The 24,460-nt window shown below is 36.0% G+C and overlaps 1 protein-coding gene across 1 annotated transcript in view; it reads right to left on the bottom strand.

Moving 5' to 3' along the window:
• The window catches only part of THSD7B (thrombospondin type 1 domain containing 7B), a 1,193,076-nt gene that overhangs the window by 42,937 nt on the left and 1,125,679 nt on the right, over positions 1 to 24,460 (bottom strand). Inside the window, exons 18-20 of the mRNA XM_069067855.1 lie at positions 23,288 to 23,429; positions 19,805 to 19,920; positions 9,113 to 9,230 (exon numbers count right to left, since the gene is read on the bottom strand). Of these exons, the coding sequence (XP_068923956.1) occupies positions 9,113 to 9,230; positions 19,805 to 19,920; positions 23,288 to 23,429 (376 nt within the window). The remainder of the gene's footprint in view (positions 1 to 9,112; positions 9,231 to 19,804; positions 19,921 to 23,287; positions 23,430 to 24,460) is intronic.

Here is a 24,460-nt window from a genome sequence, read left to right as displayed (position 1 = left end):
AAGGACCTTTATGCATGGTTTAGTAACCCTCATTTCTATTAGCCAGACTTTGTGAATTGCTATAGCCCAAGACATTCATCCCCTGTTCTCAGCTTCCTGGGGATGTGCCTCTCTGAATGTTATCTACATTTATCCCTGGATGAGAGCCATGGAGGATGACCAGACCCATACTGGAAGGCTTTCTTACTCAGTGGGACCTACCAGAATTTGTGTGTTAAGCATTATTAAAGATCACTTGCATGCCACTATGAAATTGAATTTTAACAAGATTCTTTTATGTTAAAGGGGGGAAAAGATCAATAAAGGAATGTAGACACTTTTTTGGAGATGGAAAAGTAATAATAGATTAGAAGAAGGATAACTTTAGATTTTTATATTTACATTATTTTACATTCATTATCTTGACTAAGAAGAATAGTATTCAGATTGAGATTGGGATGGAAAAAGAATAGTTAACTGAGAAATGAAATCCAGCATAAGTGAGATGTTAAGAGAGTGTCCATTTACTCTCAACTTAACTGATATGGATGAAATACCTTGCAGTTTATGGAAAGAATTTATACATGTGATTGGTGAAATTTTGTCAGTGATCTTTAAAGAATGGTAGAGAATGGGTAAGATCTTACTAAAGGCATACCTATAAATGTTTTCCTGATCATCAAAAAATCTATCCTTAGAGGAGGAATATTTCAAACTATGAGTCTATGAACTTGACTTTGATGACAATCAAAATTCTCACATGTATTATGATAATGGTAGGGGTTTTTCAGTATCCTGTGAAGAGAGATATAATTACTCAGAACCAAATGAACTCCAAATAACATCATTCCAAACTAATTTAATTATATTTTTTACACAGTTGCTGTATTATTAAATCAGAGGAATGTCATGGAAATAGTATATTTGGATTTTGATAAGGTATTTCACAGTTTTATATGGTGCCCTTATGGATAGATATGGATTTGATAATAATGTATATAGTTAGGAGGGATCACATGGTCCAGTGGGCAGAAGTAAGGAAGCTAGGGATTCCAATTTTGCCTTAGACACATTCTAACTATTTAATCCTTGTCAAATGACTTGACTTCTCTGAGTTTCTGGTTCCTCATCTTCTTAGCATCATTTAATAGTGTCCTGTTAAATAAGGGTATTAATCCCTATTATTGTAAGGATCAAAAGAGATGGTCTATTTTAAGTGTATAATAATTCTTGGAGTGCCATACAAATGTAAGGTCTTATTTGTATGATAATTATAGTGTTAATTAATGGATTGCTATCAACCTGGAGGGATGTTTCTAGCAGTACATTACAGAGCTGTGTCTTTGACCTCATTCTTTTAGAAATTTTTAACACTGGCTTGGCTGAAGGCATGGCTATCATATTTGCAGGGAATGCAAAATTGGAAGTGTCATATTGAATAACAGAATCAAGATCTAAAGAGATTTCCATAAGAGAATTGTCATTATTCAAGCAAAAAATTATATTTAGTATGTAAAGATTTGAATTTATATTTTAAAAAATCAATAGCATAAATATAGGATGATGAAGGTAAAGTTACAAAGACATTCATGAGTTAAAAGCCTAGAACTTTTAATGCAAACCCAATAAAAGGTAATAGTGTGATGAGATCATTAAAAAAAATCTATTTGTTCTTGGGCTATATTCAAAGAAGTATAATGTCTGGAATGAGAGAAGTGACTGGTTTGTTGTAAGTTCTCCTGGTAAAACCATATTTTTAGTATTATGTAAAATTATGTATTTTACATTTTAGAAAGGACACATACAAACTTGTATTCTTCCAAAAGAGGAGGTAAACCAAAATGATAAAGGTATTCGTAATCATGACATGAGAGAATTGATTGAATATAATCCTCAAGTTTAGTTTTGAGAATAGAAGTCTTGGGTATGGAATAGAGATCTTAAAAATATTTGAAAGTCTATTATTTGGAAAAGAGAAGATACTTGCTATTTTTTAAAGCATACTGAGGAAAGGCAGAATTGGGATTGATGGGTAGAAACAGATTTCAACTCAATACAAGACAGACTTTAACAATAAGAATTGTCTAATTTTTTTTTTTAATGAGAAATGGATTATTTTGAGTAGAGGCTGGATAGCTACTTCTTTGGGATACTAGAGATGGCATTCATGATCAGGGATTTGATTTAGATGACCTCTGAAATCCTTTCCAACTCTGAGGGTCCAGTAAAGAATATCATATTCCCTTTGATCCATCCTTCTCATTCTAGGTCAACTGAAAGGCATCCCTTTCAAACATTTATGATAGTTTATTATCAGCTTCACTTGCCAGGAAACTTTCTTTACTCTTCTTACCCAGATATCCACACTCTTATTATTCTGTATATTAATGCTATATATCCAATATACTTGAAATATTTCATAGTGCTTAGAGTTTATTTTTCTTAGGCAGGTTTTGAGTGACTTAATCTTGGAAGCTAAGGCAATTTTACTGAAATATGATTGAACAAAGGTTAAGTTGGGCCAGGAGAATCATTTATGAGTTGTTCTCCCTCTCTCTCTTTCTCTCTCTTTCTGAATAGTGGAAAATGGCATTTCCTAGAGCAAGAGAGTTCAATATTTTCCACAGATATGAAAATAAGTCCTAAACTAGGATCTAAAAGAAATCAGCACCATGTCCGTTTAGGTTTTCATGGATGTTTAATAAAAGACTGAGTTTTTTTCTACTATTCTTTTTATCCTTTCCACTGATCAGCTCACCAAAATGAGATTTATTATTTTCTTCTATTATAACCTAACACCTGTGAAAAATGCACTGGACCCAGCATCAAAAGACTTTGGTTCAAGCTCTAATTTAGTCATTTCTAGGTGTATGGTCATAGAAAAGTCAGCCTCCAAAACCTTGTTTTCCTCAACTGTAAAGTAATAATTGTATTCTTCAGGGCTATTATCAAATGAAATAATTTATATAAAATATTATATAAATGTGAATTATTGTTATTACTCTTTTTTTTCTTTTGGTGTTGAATGAAGAAAGAATGACTTCCCTGGGAAATTAGAAAAAATAAGTAAGAGAACATTTCTCCCTTCCCTTTCTGCTCAGTCAATTTTGTCACTTCCTTTATATATGCTCAATCAGCAATGTACTGCATACATTCTGTCCTTGTAACTGTCATCCTACTGCAGTTTTGAAAGGCAAACTCACAAGGTCATTCTGGAAAGTAAAAGTCAGATGTGTACTTGTACCAAATGGCAATGCTGTTCAATGCTCCATGGCTGTAACTTACCACATAAACATCAAGAATGACCCCTGGAATATCCCATCATGGAAAGCAAATTAAACTACTGTGGTTGGAGAAATTGTCAGCAAGCTTGATGCTGTTCCCTTTTTATTTCAGTTAAAACTAGAAGATTAATTCAGTGCCTGTAGACTTTAATATCTATAAAGACATTCTTAAATTACTGACTAGACTATTTTCAAAGATCTTGATTGTCAAGTAGATCATAAGATGATAGATTTAGAACAGAGCAATGACAAAAGCAAATATGTCCTAATCACACTAGCATGCTAACCATTCCTTCTAGTAACAAGATCTTGAATTTTGAATTCTAAGGTGGCATCTATTTATTTACTTCCATGTTTTCCTAATTGCTGGTGAGTACAAGAGATATAAGATAGATGAATCAAGCAATTTAATAGTACCCCCTCTAGTTTCTCTAAAAAATGTTAAACTTTCTCAAAGGAGGACTTTAATACAATTAGTGGAAGAATGATGGAAGATCCCATACAAAAATGCCAAAGGTAGAGAAACCATGGATGGGTGGAAAACTGCACTGGTAGAGGGAATAGCCACATTGACAAGATCATAGTAGTCATCAGTTTCAACCCATTGTTGTTTAGTCATGTCAAACTCTACCTGATCCTAGGACTTGGTCCATAGGGTTTTCTTGGTAAAGACACTGGAGTGGTTTGCCATTTCCTTCTCCAGTGTCTCCTCTTTAAAGATCAGTAACTGAGGTAAATAGAGATTAAGTGATCTACCCAGGGTCAAATAGTTAGAAAGTATCTGAAGTTGGATTTGAATTCAGATCTTCCTGACTCCTGACCTGAAATTCTATCCCCTGTGCCACCTAGCTGTTTAATTGAACCCATATACTAAAGGAATCCCAACTACAACATTATAAATAGTTATCTTAGGAGAAGGACATCACTACCTCCCAAGGCAGCATATTTCACTCAAGGGGACCAACAGTTTAAGGAAGTTTTTCACAATATGAAACCCAAGTTTGCCACTTTGAAATTTACAACTATTGCTTCTGGTTCTGCCCTCTGGGAAATACATCAAGGAAAAGTTGGATGATTCTGAAAAATCTTGGGACTTAATAGTTTTCCAGAGTATCTGACCAGTTGTTGGCAATGTCTGACCAAAAGTTCCATCTAACTTTCTATGGACAAAAGATAAAGTAAGACTGATTTTTTTTTCTGGTTTGCTTTTGAAATAGAAAGTAGTTATAAAGTGTTGGTATCTCAGGCAAATGTAAATCATTCTCTTCTTATGTGAGGAAATTGCACGCTACATTATCATTGTATCATTGGTTAGAAGGAGCCATCTGGGATACCCTGAAGGAAGTCTGCATTTTATACCATGTATAATATCACCATACAACTTTCAAAGTTGAATTCAAATAATAAAGCAGGAAAAAAAATCATGGTTTGGAATGAATAACATTCTTAGAGTGTTATCGGTTAAATAATAATTATGAATTATTCATGTTATGCTAAATTTAGGGAGTTCTCCATTCCACTGAACTGATGAAAATTCAACAGACAAAGAACATGACTAATCCAAATATTAAGCTCTTCTGTTACATGCTTTGATCTTTGAAATCCATCTAAGAAGATCCCTTAGTGGGAGCTTAGAATCAGTTCTCTCTCTAACCTGAAATAAATTGGATTCTAACAGTTTTGACCTTGAAATCTTTAAGACAATTAGAAAGTATGTGCTAGGCATTAGGTGTACATTAGCAATGCAGTTAAGATGCTTGGAAAATAATATAGCTGCCTATTTCAATTTTTTTTTTCTAGATCAATGGAGTTTTGTTGGTTTGATGTGAAAGTCTTAACTCTTGGGGAAAGCTATCTGGCATCTAGTATGTCAGGGTTTTCCTACCTGCCTATTGATTTCATGAATAGAAGCAACTTCTTATTTTCATTGTGGGAAAGAAGCCACTTGATAGTACCAGGTGTCAAGAGGTGAATCCTGTTTAATTTGCTAGAGTATCTCTCCTAATTTATTGTGACAAAGTACATGGTTTACTCTTGTCTTTTCCCTAGCCTAGTGGGCTCAGATGAAAAGATTAAAGATATTGTCTTTTAAGAGATAAGCCCTATGTAGCAGTTTTCTTTCCACTACTATGAAGTTAGTCTCTGTTTTAAGAAACAAAGGTTAGTATGAACAAATTTTCTTACCATTGCTTCTGTTTGTTTATGGTTTTCTGGGTCTATTTATGGGTGACTATTAAGACAAAATTTAAATAAGCTATTCTCTTCATTTGGGAAACATCACTAAATTGTACTATTCCATAAGGGTAAAAATTAGAATCTTAATAATAGGAAAATGAGGGATATGATTGTTTAGGATCCCTGAAGATGTAGGACAGAGTCAGGGACAAATGCTATTTTGGCAGGATGAGGAAGGATAAGAGGTTCAAGTTGCTCATCAGTGCTTAGTATAAGAAAGGCATCTAGTAAATGTCATTTTGAAATCAAAACGCATTTTTTAATAATTTGGTTTAGAAAATCCCATGGCATACAGATGTGCCATTGTTCTTTAAACCATAGCTCAATAGACTGGCCAGTGATATTATACTTGATTATCCATCTTTGTTATAGCTATATAATATCAACTTAGCAGTGCCCCAGGGATCTATGCTTGGTCCCGTGCTGTTTAATATATTTATCAAATGACTTGGCTAAAGGCAGAAATGACATGCCATAAAACTTATGAAAGAAACAAAACTAGAATAGATACATAACATCCTAGACAACAATAAAAGGGTACAAAAAGATTGTGACAAGTTAAGCCACTGGGCTTAATCTAATTAGATGAAATTTGATAGGGATAGTTGTAAAGTCTTAGAACAATGTTCAATAAATCAGCTTCACAGGATGGGGGAGGAATGGTTAGATTTCAGTTTGTATGAAAAAAGATCTGAGGGATCTCATTTAGGCTTGATGTTAGGAGAGATTTCTTCACGATTTGATCTGTACAATGGTAGAATGGATTGTCTCAAGAGAACTCCTTTCCTATTCTAAAAATTCTATCCTACACTCAAACAAAAAATCCAGATATTTGGGGATTAGGAGAATGAAAGAAACATCATCATTATAGAATATGTTTAAAAACGCAAAGATATAGACTATATCTAAAAACATTTGTTACTTTCAAGCCTTTGCTTGAAACATTAAAGCATTAATGTTACTAATGGTTAACAAAGTGTTACCAAGTTAAAGACCATGCTGGTCCTGCTTTAATGCTCATGTGTTATTTTACATTCTATTTCCTACGTAAGTACATTCTTGGTTCCTCTAGTTGTAAGTGCTCCACCCCACCAAAAATATTCTACTTACTCTGTATGTATTTTGCATTTACTTATCTATTTTGCATGTTATATATTCCCAGTAGAAGGTAAGATTATTTAGAGCAAGGACTTTTAAAAATTTCCATGTAATTGAAATATCTAGTCCAGTGACTTATATATTTGAAGTGCTTAGTAAATGTCTACTGAATTAGACTGACTGAACAGTTTGTATTATTTAGAAATGTTACAGTTTGTATGCAATTAAATAGAACTATGGTGCTTTTCAACATTCTGATAAACCAAATAGGCTAAATTTGCCATCCCCCATTCCCTCTGACCCCATCTAATGTCAGTCTTGTTTACATTATAAATTTGTTCACTAAATCTGTTTTTATACAAAACAATGAATGCAAAAATATATTACAGCTGGTCTACCAGTGGATGAGATTTAGAATCATTGATTTAGAGATAGAAGGAATCTAAGAAGTTATTGGGTTCAATTCTTTTATTTTACAGAGGCAGAAACTGAGGCTTCTAGGATACATAAACTTACCCAAGGTCAATGACAGGCACAGATTTTTTTAGTCATCTAAATGCAACTTCAACTCTCTTTCCAATACACCACAATTTGATGTTTCATTGCTGTAAATGAAGAATTAGTGGGGCACAGACACAGGGTATATTTCTTGTTCTTTAGAGGGGGGAAAGGCAAGGCAGTTGGGCTTAAATGACTTGCCAAGGTGACACAGCTTGTGTCCAGTGTCTGAGGCCACATTTGAACTCAGATCCTTCTGACTCCAGGACCATTGCTCTATTCATTGCACCACCTAGCTGCCTCAACAAGGTATATTTCTATATCTTTGCACTGACTAGTTCCCAAGCCTGGAATACTCTCACTCCTCAATCATCTACCTCTAAGAGACCTTGACTTCTTCTAAGAATCATTTTAAAATCCACTTCTTGCAGAAGGCCATTTCTAAGCTCTCAGCTACAAAGGCCTCTCCATCTAAGGTTACTTTGCATCTCTCTTTAGATGTGCCTTTTACATATCTATTTACATACATGTTATCTTCTAATTAGAATACAAAATACAAAAAGACAAAGATTTCCCTTTTCTTTTTATCCCGAGAGAGTAGTGTAGTGCCCAGCACATGGAAAGAGTATGATAAATGCTTATTGGTAAGTGATGTATTGGGCCAGCCAGGTGGTGCAGCGGATAGAGTGCAGGATCTAGAATCAGGAATAGTTATCCTCCTTAGGTCAAATCTGGCTTCAGACACTTACTAGCTCTGTAGTCCTGGGCAAATCACTTAACCCTGTTCACCTCAGTTTCCTCAGCTGTAAAATAAACTGGAGAAAGAAACAGCAAACTACTAGAGTATCTTTGCCAAGAAAACTCCAAAGGGGATCACAGAGAGTCAGACACAACTGAAAATGACTGAACAACATAGTGAATTAATTCAATTAGAAAAATATCTTTAATTACTTCCTAGATAATAGGTAAAGAAGATTTATTTTTAAATGACATTGTCCCAGTTTCAAGGTAATTATTTTCTACTGGGTCTGGGGCTGGCGAAAATGACAGGTGCACTGGAAAGTATAACATAAGATAGAATTCAGTAAGGAAAAGGAAAGATCCAGATAAAGTCCCCTGAGAAAATAAGAGGAGGAATGGAACACTTTCAGCTTAGTGTTTCTCTATTGACAGTAGATAAGGCTGGCAAACAGAGATAATCTGTAGTCTTTTCTTTTTGAAAGGCCAATTGTTCATAACCCTAAAAATCCTATAGCTTGCTGTGTCCTACTATTATGGATTGGTAGTGCAGTATCAATAGCAATATAGGCTCTTGGTCAAAAGGGTCTACTGAACCTTTGATAATAGAAGGTTATGTAGATCTTTGACTCCTCTGCAATGTACGAGGGCACTTACATGACAGGGCAGAAGGACAACAAATGCCACCAGCACAAGTTGTCTCCTTTGCTCTGACAACTGCATATTCAATATTGGTGTTTGGATTTCCCCATGCAAGCCAGAGATCCCACATTAATGAATGCCCTCATGACTCCCAGAAGCAAGTAATCATGTGTATGAAACATGGCAACCAAAGTCTTTAAGTGCTTGTTGAACTAGGGGATTTTTTTCAACAGTTAGGGTCCCAGGAATATTGCCTTCTACTCTGACTTCCACCTTGATCTGCTGGGATCCTTTTCAGCCTTTAGGCCTTCTATTAAATTACAAACTGCATAAGCACAGTGATTTCTCTTTATATTTTCCCCAGTGCCTAGCACAGTGTTCTGCTTTGCTAAGAGGTTGTGCTTAATGCATGTTTGTTGACTTAAATTGAATCTAGATCCCCAAAAGTCCATGATGTTTTAACTGTAAGATATGGATAATGCTTTAATATACTAACTTTTGGGTTTTCAAAGAGTGGTGGGTTGTTTAATGAGTTATCTTCTAATTTGTCTCAGCAGAGTGCAATCTTTATTTCTAAAGAAGACATTCAATAGGCCTTTAAGAGGCTTAGATGCTGACTAGGAGTGGAGCAGAAATACCTCCATGGCCACAGGTCTGTGAGCACTCAGTCCAAGTGGTCCATTCTGAGAGCTGGCAGTTCACTGCACACTCCACTAGGCATCGGAGGCTCATTTTCATAGGTCTTTCCAAGTTTTGCTGCAAAAAGAAATGAAAGAAATACATAGCCAGTTGCTTGATTACTGACCCATTTCCACATTGGACAATTGATACCCATTGATATTATTATGAGACTGAACATTTACTAGCCAACCAGCATGCTAGGAAACCCAGGGCAGGATAAATGTCTGTGTACAGTAAGAGATTTGACCAATTATCACAACAAAATAAATTTTTTTTTTCAAAAATGGTCCATTGATTCTTCAGTTAAAGGAAAAGTACAAAGAAGGGAGAAAGGTGGGCTAAGGAAGAACAGAATTTAAAGGTGGATTCAAGATATAATGGTACAAAATTAAGTGGGGAAGAATAAACAATCCATGTGTTCATGGTCAATTAACTTAACTTCTCTGTAGCTCAGTTTACTTATTAATAAAAGGAGGATTGGACTCAGTGACTTCTAAGTTTCCTTCCAGCTCCATGTCTATTATCCTCTGATTCTATGATCCAAGAATATTCTCTGCAGAGTTACAAAAATCAGTTTTACATATACACAGCACCTAAAAATGCTTTGATGGCAGACTGCAGGATTTGAGGTGTTGAAACTAGAAGAAGGAAAGGAGAATAACACATGTGGCCTACAGGATTGTCAGTCACTGAGGAAGCAGGCAGGTATGTCACCTGGGGATGCCTTAGCCAGTGAGAAATCAGGGAGGAAACCAAGCTGAATTAATATAACCTGAGCTCCAGGCAAGGATGATACAACACAAAAGATTAACTGGTAGATTAAACAAAAGCTGATTCAACATAATAAAAAATAGTCACAAAGTATCTAAAGAATGCCTTAGTGAAGGATATGAAGAGCAACTGTTTTCACCCCTTTGGAAAGCATTGGCTTTCTCTTAGGTGTGTGATTTGATTAAAAGGATCATGGGAAGTTATCCACAGAAAAACCATCAATGTGAAACTGATAAGATGTAGGTTCGTATCATCTCTGAACAGAGTATCCAGATTAGATAGTCAAACCTGCTAACGGAAAAGAGAAAAAAGGAGAAGCCTGATCAACAAAGTAAATGCCAGTAAACTCTGACAGTTTTAAAAATTATGATCCATTGCTCAAAAACTCCCCCTACCAATACAGACGGGCAACTATTCTGCAACTTGGGATCTTAAAGAGTTGTCTGGTGTCACAGAAATTTTAAAAGACTTTCCTAGAATCTCACAGCCTGTATGTGCTTGAAGTAAGACTTGAACCCAGGTCTGCCTGACTATGAGGCCTGTAACAATTCTGTGCCACTTCTCATTAGAATATCATTAGCATTCAATAAATTTTCAAGGTCGATCAAGTCATGAGCTAACAACAACAACAGGCCTATATCAAAGTTACATTTCTAACCAAGAAGGAAAATTAGAAACTATTACAGAAATGGGATTGAGAGAAAGTTTATCTTGCCCTGCCATGATCTGTTCATCATACAGCCCCTTCTAGAGAAGAATCCTCATAAAGAATATGAACATTTAGAGGATAATTTTGTCCAGTAGAAAATACCTGCTGTGGGGCCGTGTCTTTTACTTCAAAGATCCCCTGGTATTTATTCAGTCCAGCAGAAGATGGGGGAAAGTTTCTAAATTATCTGTGTGTTTGCATGCATCTGTATATGTGTGTGCATGTGTGTATGTTTGCGTGCATGGACATTTCTACTTACAAGTGATGGAATCACTCACAGAATCACAGCATTTCAGAGTTAGGAGGAAATTTAGCAGCAGAACACAAGGTCCAACACACACCCCAAAGAGGAATTTCCAAGCAATATGCTGGACAAGTGGCAATCTCTTCTTTGGGTGAAGATCTCCAATGGGAATCCAGTACCTCTTGAAGTTCCCCATTCCACTTCTGGACATTTCTAATTGTTAGAGGTTATGTTTATTTAGTTTTCCTTATATCAAGCTTAAACTTGCCCCTTTGCAACTTCCGTGGCTGTTCCTGGTTCTCTGGGGCAAAAAAAAAGTGAGTAATCTTTCTTCCATGGGGAAGTTTTTTTCAAATACTTGAAGACTATTATTATGGTCCCCATTGAGTCTTTTCTTCTCCCTGTCAAACACCTCATTTCCTTCAATTTATCCCAGGAATCTGATCTGTTAAATCCAAAACTGACTAAATTGTTTCTATTTATTTCATATGGACTGATGGACCTAAATCTTTTATTTCCTCTCCTATATTTTCCATTTCTAGTCAGAAAAGCTGAGGATTGTTCCATTATAATGGTTCTTCCATTAGCCTTCTTCTGCTGCTTCCAATTTTTCTATCAATCTAACTCATTCCCTTCTCCCAGGCTTGTCTTTGTCATCCTCACCCTTTCACTTTTTTAATTCTCTTCCTAAATCTCATGTCCTGCTGCCTACAAATACACCCATATCTTTCCTATATTGAAAAAAGCCTCACTTGATCCTCCCATCCCTTGTTAACTATAATTCTATATTTTTTCTTCCCTTAGTAGCTAAACCCTTTGAAAAATCTGTCTACAACAGGTGCCTCAATTTCCTTTCCTCTCACTCTCTTCTTCACTCCTTACGGTCTGGCTTCTAACCTTATCATTTCAGTGAAACTGTTCTGACCAGAGTTACTAATGATCTCTTAGTTCTCAAATCCAATTGTCTTTTCTCAATTTTTATTGTCCTTGACCTCTCTGCAGCCTTTGACACTACTGAGCACTCTACTCTCCTTAACACCCTTTTTTCTCTAGGTTTTGAGGCCATTACTTTATCTTGGTTCTCCTCCTACCTGACTGCTGGTCCTGTATCCTCTTAAATCATGCCCTTTAATCACATGTCCTTAAAGGTTTTGTCCTCAGCCTCTCTTATCTTCTCCTTCTATAGTACTTCACTTGGTGATCTGATCAGTTCCCATGGATTTAAATATCATCTCTATGTTCATGATTTTCACATCTATCCTGCCACAAACTCTAAGCTGTACTCCCATCTCACTTCTCCAACTGACTTTCAGATGTCTCAACTGGCTGTCCAAAACAGAATTTCTTATCTTTCTTTCCCCCTAAACATTCCCCATCCTCCTACTTTCTCTATTACTATATAGGACAGGACCATTCTCCCAGTCTCTCAAATTGGCAACCCAAGAGTCATTTTGGACTGTTCACTCTCTCCTCCCCATATCCAACTTGTTGACAAAACCTGTCAAATTCCCCTTTGTGACATTCCTCAAAAATGTCCCCTTCTCTCCTTTGATGCTACCACCAGTCTAGTACAGGCCCTCATCACCTCATGCCTTCATTATTGCAATAGCCTAAGGGTGGGTCTGCCTGCCTCAAGTTGCTCCCCACTCCAATCCATCCTCCATTCAGTCACTAAAATGATTTTTCTAAAGTGCATGTTCTTTTATATCACCCCCCTGCTCAATAAACTCAGTGATTCCCTATTATCTGCAAGATCTAATGGAAAATGTCCTTTTTATCTTGGATATAGTTTGCTATGTATTTGCTTTCATGTTGCCTCACCCACTAGATTATAAGCTCCTTGAGGGAAGAGTCTCCTTTGCCTCTTTTTTTTTAATCCTCAGTACTTACTTAGCACAGTGACTAGTACATAATAGGTGAAAAAATATTGATTGATTTTTCATACATCCTCTCAGAAGTGATATCACATATCTGGGACTCCATGAAATTACTTCTCCTTAAACAATGATGACAGGATCAAATAGAGACATATTCTATCTAACATCAGCTGGATTCTCTCCTTTGCACAAGTGCAACAGGAATTCTTTGTAGATTGATCCTTATCATACTTCCCATAGCATTTCTGATGATCTTTCTACTCCTCAAGCCCCAAACACCAGACCCACTTGTTTCTCTCTCATAAGATGATCTTATCTCTTACTTTCCTGAAAAAGATGCAATACATGTATCATTAACTTCCTTATCTCTATTCATCCATAACTAGAAACATTTTTTTCCCATCTCCTCTTTATTCAACTCATGAAATAAGGTGGCTTTCCTCTTTAACACAACTGAAGTCTGGGCTTATGCACTTGATCCCAATGCACAACCTTTTCCCTCCAAGACCTTGCTTCATATATTTTTCCCATTCTTCTATTTCATCTTCAATATCCATTTCCATTAGATTGTGAGATCTTTGAAAGCATGGACTATCTTTTGTCTTTCTTTGTATCTTCAGCATTTAACACAGTGCCTGGGACATAATAGGTGCTAAATAAATTCTACCCATTTCTCTTTTGCCTGTAAATTGTCAGGTAACCTTTATCTTAAAACAAACAAACAAATGGACCCTGCCACTGATTAATTACATCTCTCTTCCCCTTTACATGCCAACAACTAGAAAAAAAAATATTCTACTCATTGAATCCACTTTCTTATCAGCCATTCACTGCTTAATTTTTATAGTGCATTGTAATGGCAATGTAAATTTTTAAAATCTTCCCTGCCCCTAGGCTTAAGTGCACCTGGAGCCTGTGGTGGGAGGCTTGTTTCTCAGGAGATACTTTGTGATTGGGCAGTGGGTCAAGAAGGTTGTTACATTCTCTGAGCCAGGAGAAGGCTATATAAGCCCTGATGTGAAGCTTTGCTTTGGGACTCACTTTGAGAAGTCTTGTGTGATTTGACCAGCTGAGTATCTGGGCAGCCGTTGTTGAGAGCCCCCAGGCTTTGAAAACCCAGATGTTGATGCTTCTCTCTGTGGTAACTGGGATTAGATAGGGATGTATGTAATGGTTGGACAGTTTGGAAGCCTGTCTGATGAAATGTTCTTGTAATTTATACTTGTAACCTCTATATACTCTGAAGTTCAGGGTGCTGACCTTTTCCCCCTGAACTAGGTAAACAATATATGTTTGATTGATTAAAGTAAGCTTGTAACCCATTTTAAGTTGCTTTCCTTTAGAAAAGCAGATCCAAGAACCTGTGTTGGCAGCCACCCTGGGGACGCTGGGGTGCTTGCTGTTACATCCATATTCTCCCCTTACTGAAAGGAGGACTCTCTCCAAAGTAACCTATGACCTTTTAAAATTTATTGATGTGTTTTATTTTTATATCACAGACAATTCTAGATATACTGTCTTCTTACATCTTATACCAGCACACCCTCACACACTCTGATCTAGTAACACTGGCTTCTGGTTTTCCCTCAAGCCTGGAATGCTTTGCATCCTCATCTTCACATCTTGGCTTGCCTGTCTTCCTTCAAGTCCTACCTAAAATCCCACCTTCTAGAGCAAATATCCAATCCTTCTTAATTTTCATAACTTATCTTCATTAATTATTTCCTATTTATCCTATTCATAGCTTGTTTTTATATATCTGTTTGCTTGTTGTCTGCCCCCATTATACTGTGAGCTCCTTGAGGACAGGGACTGTCTTTTGGCCTTCGTATCACCAATATTTAGCACAGTGCTCAGCACATAGGTGCTTAATAAATGCTTACCAACTGATATATGCTTCCCCTCATACACACAATCAATCAAAAAGTAATTACTAAGAACTTACTTTGTACCAGGCACTCTGCTAAATACCAGGCTACAAAGAAAGACAAAGATAGTCCTTGCCTACATGGAGCTTGCATCCTAATTGGGAAGACAACACGCAAATAAATAGATACAAAGAAGAGAGGTTTAGAGTAGGTAGAAGGTAACTTTAGAGGGAAATTTTGAAGACTTCTTGCAGAAAGTGGCATTTGAGTTGGCTTGGAAAAAATGCAAAAAGAAAAGAATTCTGAGAGTCAGAAATGAGAAGAAAAGCCTTACAGTCATGAAAAATAGCCAGTACAAAGACAAAGAGAGGAGAGATGGATTTTCATCTGTGAGGAACAGTAAGTAGAATATTACATTGGATCAGAGAGTGCATAGATTACTCTGTCCCCAGCCTTTGATCTTATTAATCACCCTCTTCTTGATGATTTTTCACTCTAGTTTTTTGTGACACTACTCTCAGTAGTGACACTACTTCCCAGCCTCTTTGGCTAGCTCTTTGCCTGGACTAATGCAATAGCATATTGACTGGTCTTCCAATTCTCTGAACTGCCAAAGTGATCTTCCTAAATCACAGTTCTATCCATGTCGCACACACCCTGCCCCTCAGCACACAAAAACTCAAGTGACTCTCTATTGCCTCTAAGATCAAATATAGAATCCTCTGGTGTTCAGAACCTCTCATAATGCAGTCACCCGCCAACCATCATTTAAATCTTCTTATCCCTTATGCTCCTACCATCATATTCTTTGATTCCATGACATTAACCTTGCTATTCCTCAAAGAAGATGCTCTGTCTCCCAACCAGGCATCATCACTGGCAGTCCCTCATGCCTGGAATATTCTCCCTCCTCATCTAAATCTCCTTTATTCTCTGGTTTCTTTCACTTCTATCTAAAATCCTAGCTTCTATAGGAAACTTTTCCCAATCTTATTTTGTTCTAGTACTTTTCCTCTGTTGATGATTTCCAATTTATCCTAAACATAGCCCAGTAGACTGTGGTTTCCTTGAGATCAGGGGCTGTCTTTTGTCTTTCTATATCCAGTACTTAATATGATGTCTGGCAGATAGTAGGTACTTACTAAGTATGGTGACTGATTGAATAAAGCTTAATAACATTGGTACTGTAGAAAGGCGGGGTGTGAAAAGCAAAACTTACAAATATAGTGACTATATTCTACAAAGTATGTAGCACTCAACTGTCATACTTCTACACCTATTTCAGAATGGAGGAAGATACATATATTCATCTCCTCTCCAGGGCCAAGAACTAATGACCTCTTAATGACTAAATTAATCTGCTCACAATTGTTAAGTTAAAAAGATAGTTGTAGATACACAGGAAGTTAGCTCACTGATCAACTTAGATTTTAAAAAAATATGTTCAGGCAGAGCATATCAAAGGGCAAAAGAACTGGGGCTCTAGCCAAAAATATCATACCCTGCAGTTAACTATTATCTTGAACAAAAAAGAAATCAACATTTGATAAACTCTCAGACTTTCAAGACTGTTAAAAAAAATCCTGAACTTAATAGACTTTTCGACATACAAGAACCAATATAAATGTAGGGGATATAACAAAGACTGATTATAAGGGATCCATAAGGATAGACTGTTAACTTTTTATATATTTAAAATATAAAATTTATGTCTAAGATTCTTATTTATAACTGGGTAGTTCATAAGAAAAACTGGGGAAAACCTGGGCATGATATGAATTTAAAAAGTAAAATCATTTAGAAACAGCTTAAAGGAGTAATTATTTTATACAAATGAGGTGCAAGAGGAAGAATTAATACATGGGAATTAGATGGGGGAAGAGGACTGGTAGTTGTGGTAACCTACTTTCATCAGGAATGGGTGTAAGAGGGAACAAAACATGTATTTAAAAGAGTATAGAAGTCTTCGAAATTCAGAAGAAATAAAATGGCAGGGGCATAGGGTGGGGGTAGAGGACGAGGGAAGGATCTTTAGAGGGAAGGGTGAGAGCATAGTTAAATAAGGGTATAGAAGTGTTTTTCGATTTAGGGGAATGGGAGGATAGGGGAGGGATCTTTGGAGGGGGTAGGCAAGTCATAGGAGGGCAAGGTAGTGGGAAAAAGTAAAGTAGAGGAGGAAGGAGGGATAGGAAACAAGAGATATGCATATACATAAAAACAAAGATCAGGAGTAGAATAGGTTTGGGAATGTTTATGTCTATATATGTATGTATATATGTATATGTGTATCTACAATTATTGAGAAACATTTAAACTTTATCATAGTCTTCTCGGGGCTGGGGGATGGTGTATATATGTGTGTGTATTTATATATATATAGTTATAGTTATAGAGAGACATATCTGAACTTTATTGTGGTCTTCTGGAGGGGAATGGGGGGAGAGAATAAAAAGAACAAAGTAAAAAAGAGCACAACACAGAACAAAAAACTCACAAGGAAGCAAAAATGGACAATTCTCAACACAATGAGTATTATTTATCATATAGCCTTTCTTGAAATGTAAATTTATTGTTACATATTTTGAATCTTCTCTTATGTTCTGCTAAAAAAAATGTTCAGGGAGGGGCAGGTAAATGGCTCAGTGAATAGAGACCACCAACCCTGGAGTCAGGAGGACCTGAGTTCAAATTTGGCTTCAGACAGTTGACACACTTACTAGCTGTGTGAGCTTAGGCAAATCACTTAACCCCAACTGCCTTGCCTTCCCCCTTCCAAAAATAAATACCATAAAAATATCTTCAGGGAATATAAAAGTAATAACATTTATCACAAGATGAGTACAAAAGACTATAATGGTCCTGTTAGGAGGGTGAAAGTTCAGAATGAAGTGTGGTTGACAACAAATACTAATGAAAACAAAAAATAAATAAATACCATAGGTCTGATCTTGAGCAAATGTTTTCCCAATTTTCAAAGTAAGAGAAAGGCAGTTTCTGTAAAATATAGGTTGGTGAGCTTAAATTCAATTCCTAACAAAAATCTTAAAATCGATTTTGAAAAGGACAGTTTGTGAATACCCAGAAAGTATAGTGGTGATTGTTAGCAGCTAGCATGGCTTCATCAAGTAAAGGTCATGCCAGATTCTTTCCAATATGATTAAAAGACTAATTCATAAGAGAAATTAGACTTCAGCAAATCATTTGATAGTTTTCTTGTGGAAAATATAAAAAAGTTAGGTGATTTAGAAATAGTTGAATAACTGAACACCCAAAGCTGTAATTAATGAGTTTATGTCAAACTGAATAAAAGTCTTTTTTGGAGTGAACCATGGAATTATTTTTGGCACTATGATGTTTAATGTTTTAATTGTATTAATGACAAGTCAAAAAATAGACAACATGTTTATCAAAATTGGGAAGGATAACAAACCAGTTGCATGGCAAACTCATATTCTGAATATCTGTATCTATCAATATATAACTCTAGATATACATCTATATGTATATATATACATACATATACATATATATCACAATAACTTAGAATAATGGGCCAAATCAAAACAAATGTAAAATCTTAAATATGGGTTCAAAATAATCTTCAGAAATATAGGATGGAGACACATGACTAGACAGTAGTTTGTATGTGAATTGTCTGGGGATTTTAGCTTACAACAACTCAATATGAGGCGACAGTGTGATATGGATGTCAGAAAACCTGACAGAATCTTAGGATACATTGAGAGGAATTATTTCTACACTGAGAGAAATGATAGCTTGTCTGTACTCTGGCCTCATCAGTTCATATCTAGAGAGTTATGTTCAGTTCTGTGCACCCTCATTTTAAGTAGGACATTGTCAAGGTGGCACATGTCTCAAGAAAGTAACTAGGACAGAGACTGGGGGCCTTGGCATAAGGCCACCATTTGAATGAACTAAGGATACTTAACCTGAACAAGAGAAGACTTAATTTGGCTGTAAGAGCTGACTTTCCACATCTAAAGGGCTAGCATGAAGAATGACAATAAGACTTGCTCTAATTTCCATTGAGGGCAGAATTAGGGGACATGGGTAGAAGTTGCAGAAAGGAAAATTATTGCTCTATGTGCAATGTGATGAACTTAAGATTTCTTCAAAAATGGAAAGTACTGCCCTAGCAGGTGACAAGCACCTGCTCATTTGAGTGGTTCTGAGTAGCTACTCATGCGTGATGTTGTAGAGGGGTTTCAAATTCATGGAGAGAGGGAAAACATGGTATCTGCCACCATCCCAGATCTGAGATTCTAGGGTTGAAGTTTTTATTCTCCTCCTTGACATTTCTATAACATTTGACTATGTTGATTAATGACTACCTCCAGAGACTCATCTCTTGGTATCATGGACACAGCTCTTTTTTTTTTTTAATATTAATACTACCAGTCTGATTTCTCTTTCTATTCCTTCTCTCCTAGTTCATATTCCTTCCTCCATCTGACTTAATATGTCGAAGGTTTGGTCTTTGGTGTTCTTCATTTCTTTTTCTACCTCCTCTCAGCAATCTCATGTACTACCGGAGTTTCATTTACATATTACTCCCAAATTTCTATAAATAGCCCGAGTCTGGATTTTGAGCTTTAGTATCCCATTTATAACTGCCTTTTTGAACAGCTTCATCTGGAATATTTAACCAGCACCACAAACTCAACATGTCCCAAACTGAGCAAAAAATCTTCCCTTGCAAATTCATGATTTTTTAAAAGTACTATGCTACAGATAACTTGTAAAAAGTAAGACTTTAATAAATACCTGAGTAATTGAATTTCTTTAAAAGTATTCCAAACTAAGTTTCTCTTAATATGAAAAATCTTTCCTTCCCAATTGGTCTAAATATATGAAACATAATGGTCCCATGTGTGTCCCTCTAATTTCATTAAAATGTAATGTCCTGGGCGGCTAGGTGGCACAATAGAGTGTCAGCCCCCAAGTCAGGAGGACCTGAGTTCAGATCTGGCCTCAGACACTTAACACACACATACAAAAAAACCTAGCCGTGTGACCTTGGGCAAGTTACTTAACCCCAATTGCCCTCCAAAAAAATTTTTTTTTAAATGTAATGTCTTTCCTATATTTCAAATACCCAGTAGCCTTCAAAAATATTAAAATCATACATTGTGTATTATACATGAACTTATAGGAATTACCTGTTCACAGTAGTCCATGCTGACTGTCTTTCCATCACTACGAATACAGCTCAAAAGGCGTGTCCTAACACCTTGTCCACAGGTCGAATTTTCACTCAGTTGGCACATGCTCCATTCTGCAAGGACATAATGATGTGTTCAGCAAAAAGGATGTGAAAATGTGGGCAAAGTACAATCAACTACTGATTATCTGCACGAGAGGATGGGAGCATCCAGGTAGATAATCCAAAAGTCATTTCATTCTAGCTTTGAAAATCAGAATTTTTTTTTTAGCAGAAATAGATGGTTAACCTGGATTAGTATGTTTTGCTGAGTCCCATATTCAAACGACTTGGCACAACCTGATCTTTCTCATTTGACAATAAGAGAAAGTAGCATACAAAATCATTCAGGTTGGCAGAGGAATAATAGCCTGGAATTACATTTTAGTTACAGATAATCCAAAGAGAAAATTGATTATAGTTTCTCTAGGACTTCCTTTTCCTGAGTCTCAATTTCCTTATATATAAAAAGGAGATAATGCTTGGGCTACATAACTCACAAAATTATTATGAATATTCAGTAGAATACAATTCAATATAACAATGAAATATGCTTTAAATTTGAAAAAAATTCTGCCATAAAATATCCAAATTTTAAGACAAAGAACTGAAATGTTCTTTAGAGATTGTCAATTAACTGATTGAAAAAGCATATGTAGTATATATACACTTCTCAGAGCCTGAAGGCATCACAACCCTCAGTGACTCAGTGCCTAATTAGAAATTAGCAAAACGTGAGAAAGTTTTCCTACAATCAAGCCCCCCCCCCCAAAGCAAGCTTCCCTTAATGGGCTCCACTTGAGGCCTATTAAGGGGCAGGAAAATCTTAAATCCTATTAACATTACAAGGATCTGAAGTAACAGTGAAAGTTTAGTGGTCTTTTGGAACTGGACTTGATAATTTTCTTTTTTTTAATCTAGGCCTTGTGATTTTATTTATATAGTAGGGAACTCCCTTCTATCAAGTTGTAAGTTAGAAAAGGGTACTGAGAGTTAATTAATTTCAATTCAATTAAACAAGCATTTATTGTCTACCATGTGACAGGTGGAAAGCTAGCATCGTGTCAATGGAGAGTGTCAGGCCTCCAGTCAGGAGGAAGACCAGAGTTCAAATCTGGCCTCAAGCAGTTATTAGCTGTGTGACTCTGGGCAATTCACACAACCCTCTTTGCCTCAGTTTCCCCATTTGTAAAATGAGCTGGAGAAGGAAATGGCAAATCACTCCAGTATCTTTGTCAAGAAAACCCCAAATAGGGTCACAATGACCAAAATGACTAAACAACAACAAATATAACAGGTATGAGAGGCAACATGGCATAGATAATAGAGAGTTGGCCTTGAAAGCAGGGAGTTCTAGGGATTCAAGTCCCACCTATGACACACACTGGCTAAGTATATCATACTGGTTAATTCTTTATGTTTATCAGTTGGAGAGAAAGTGTCAATCCTTGGTATCATGAGTCTTCCGGAAAGCAGTGAAACCAGTAATCCAACCCTATAACTATTCTATGTGGCAAGAATTATCCTGGGTACTAAAGTTAAAAGTATGCCATGATAACATAGCTAGCATTTGTTCAAAGCAGGACTTGAACTCAGAACTTTATGAATCCAAGGCCAACCCTCCCTCCTTCTACTATTTCATGTTAGGTGGACCAAGAGAGAGCTCTCATTGGCATGTACAAAAAGATCTCCCCTGTTACAGATTTAGGGACTAGAAAAATCCATTTGGACAACTTCCAAATCAGAACAGCAAAACTGTCTGAATAATTGGGTGATCTAGACAGATGAAGTATAGGTTAAATTCTATGTGTTCTTAGAACCAATTGACCATTTCATTTGGTTTTGAAAGAAGGGAGACATCTCAAATTATTCAATAAGATTAGAGAGAAAACTACAAAAACAACTTTAAAAAGACTACCACTTTGGACAGGTAGGCTTTAAAGTATGGAATCTGAACATAGCATGTTCTCAGAAATTTATTCCAAGAATTTATATCTGGAAAGAAGTTATAGTCCTTTTAAGTCCAACATTTATTATGAAGATGAGACTACTTGGGTCCAAAGAGATTAAAGGACACATATTGACATAAAGTCTTTGTCACCTACAATTTTGCTGGCCCCTCAAAACACAATGCACAGCTTTTCTTAGTTGGTGCAATCAAAACTGCTACTTTCATCATTACCATGATGAACAACAGAAAATTCTGGCCTTGTGCCATTTCCCCAACAAGGCGTCATTTAGACATAGAGTTGTTAATGGAGCACTGGGCCCCTTCCCAAGATGGCACATTGTAGGACGATTTTGGCAAATTTGCCTCTGCGGGGCTCCCTTCACAGGGACTGCTCAGAAAAGGTTGTCAATTTACTGGTTCAATCTGAGAAGATTCCCAATTCCTCTAAAAAGGCATCATTAAAAGTCATCACTCTCATCTATAGTGAGAGCTGTGGGCAAGGTCATGTTATTTAAAATAATGAAAACCTTGAAAGCGCTGAATCTATTGTGAATGGATTATATTCTTTCCTAAATGGGTTCTATTCTACTTGCTTGTGTTGTTTCAGATTATCTTGATTTAATAAAATGTCATTTTTAAAACCATACCACATCTTTTTATTGCAATCTCATTTCAAATATCTCCAATTGACATTTTGAAAATAAAGCACTATACAAATGTTAGCCATTATTATTATTTTTATTAGTAGTAAGGGAGTCACTCCTGTGATTTCATAATTGTGGAGAACTTCCAATGTGGAAACTCCCTCTATTTTAACTTGAGTAAATAGTTATCTACGTCACTAAAAGTTCAAGTGCCCATGGTCACAGGGCTCTAATGTGCCAGAAGCAACACTTGAACCCAGGTATTCCTGATGCCAAAGTTCCTCCTTAGACCACTATACCACTACTTCTCATCATTATCATCCTTATAATCATCATCATCATCATCATCATCACCACCAACATAATAACCCATATCATGGCAGCATGGTGCCCTAGATCAAGTCTGAAACCTGGAGTCATGACTAGTGGGTTCAAAACCCACCTCTTACAACTATCAGCTATCTAACCAAGGAAAAGTCATTTAAACTCTATCAACCTCAATTTCCTCATTCTGTGAAACTGAAAGAATAATAGCTGTAGCATCTACCTTGAGGAATGCTGGAAATGAAAAATGTACTTAAATGCTTTGAAATTTTCAAATGAAAGTTATTATTAACTATGAACTATAATCAATCAAGATAAACTTTAGGGTATGACATTTATTTTTAAAAAATAAAGAGGTAAAGAAATCTTCAGCTTCCCATTACTTTGCCCAGTACTTTTGCAATATGTATGTATATGTGTGTGTATGGATATATATGTATGTATGTATATATAATATATGTGTATACAACTCATTATTAGTTGTTTGCAAAATATAACCCCAATTGTGAGTTTAAATACATACCTGTTATATTATAATGGTATTGGAAACAATTTTCATTAAGAATACAAGGTTGTACTTGTGAGTCTTCAGCACAGGTCCTTGAGCTAAGTGAAGGCCTTAGGAGATACCGATTTCTTCTTTGCATCGAGTGGGGGTCACATGACTATATGAAAGTCAGATTGCACAGGTGCATTAGAAACTAATAAGGTAATAAGATAAATTTCAAGTGAATATACGCACAAAATTATACACATTAGCTCCAAGAAAGTGGAATCACAGGTTCAGAAGGGACTTTGAAGTTTGTCTAGTCCAAAATCCTACTCAATGTAAGCAGAAATGCAGAAATGTTTGACCCAAATATCTAGTTAACTTAATTTGAAAAAAAAAAAAGCTCTTTGAAAACAAACCTGTCAAGTTCTTTGCAAAATGTCAACGAAACAACTGAGTGTTCAATTAAATGTTTCACTTGTTGATTAGTTATTAGAGTAAATAGATTCTAAATTTCCAGTGTTGAATAAACACAGCCCAAACTTCCTAGGTATTATTTAGAACACAGAATTCTCTCACTAACATAACTCACTCTTAAATGGTTGGAATTCTGGCTGTGTATCTTCTCTGTAACATAATTAAAATCTCATCCATCAGAGCTATGTTGTTTTCAATTTGTCTTCCCTTTACATAATAGAGGAAGCTAAGGCACCAAAAGTTTTAGCAAAGTCATCAAACCAGTTAAGTATTGCTTAAGCATCTAGGTGCTATGAAAAAAGAAAAAAAATGTGAACAATATGGCACTGTACATGAGAAATCTAAGAGCGACCATCAATGAAAAATATACCTTCCTGAATTTAAATATGTTAGATTTAAAACAACATACTCAAAGGGCATCACACTCCCTTCGTAGGGCACAGTTTATTCAGTAGTTTCATGGAAAAGACAGGGTATAGCCTCAACTCAAGGACAAGAGAGATCTGCCGTAATAGATAAAGTTATTTAAAAAATAAAAGGATTCTAGCTCTAGGTATACGAAGACATTCAGACATGTTTTATTTTTCTTTTTAAAATAAATTTTTATTAAAAGCTTTTATTTTTACATTATTTATAGTTCACCTTTTTCCCTCCTCTGGCCCCACCCAAATTATACCTTGTAATATATATATATATATATATATATATATATATATATATATATATATA

Source organism: Petaurus breviceps, unplaced genomic scaffold (genome assembly GCF_028583685.1).
Source record: "Petaurus breviceps papuanus isolate PSGF00001 unplaced genomic scaffold, PetGlider_PUasm1.0 90752, whole genome shotgun sequence".
NCBI lineage: Eukaryota > Metazoa > Chordata > Mammalia > Diprotodontia > Petauridae > Petaurus > Petaurus breviceps.
Note: the sequence above shows the minus strand (reverse complement) of the source record. Positions and strands in the feature narration are given on the sequence as shown.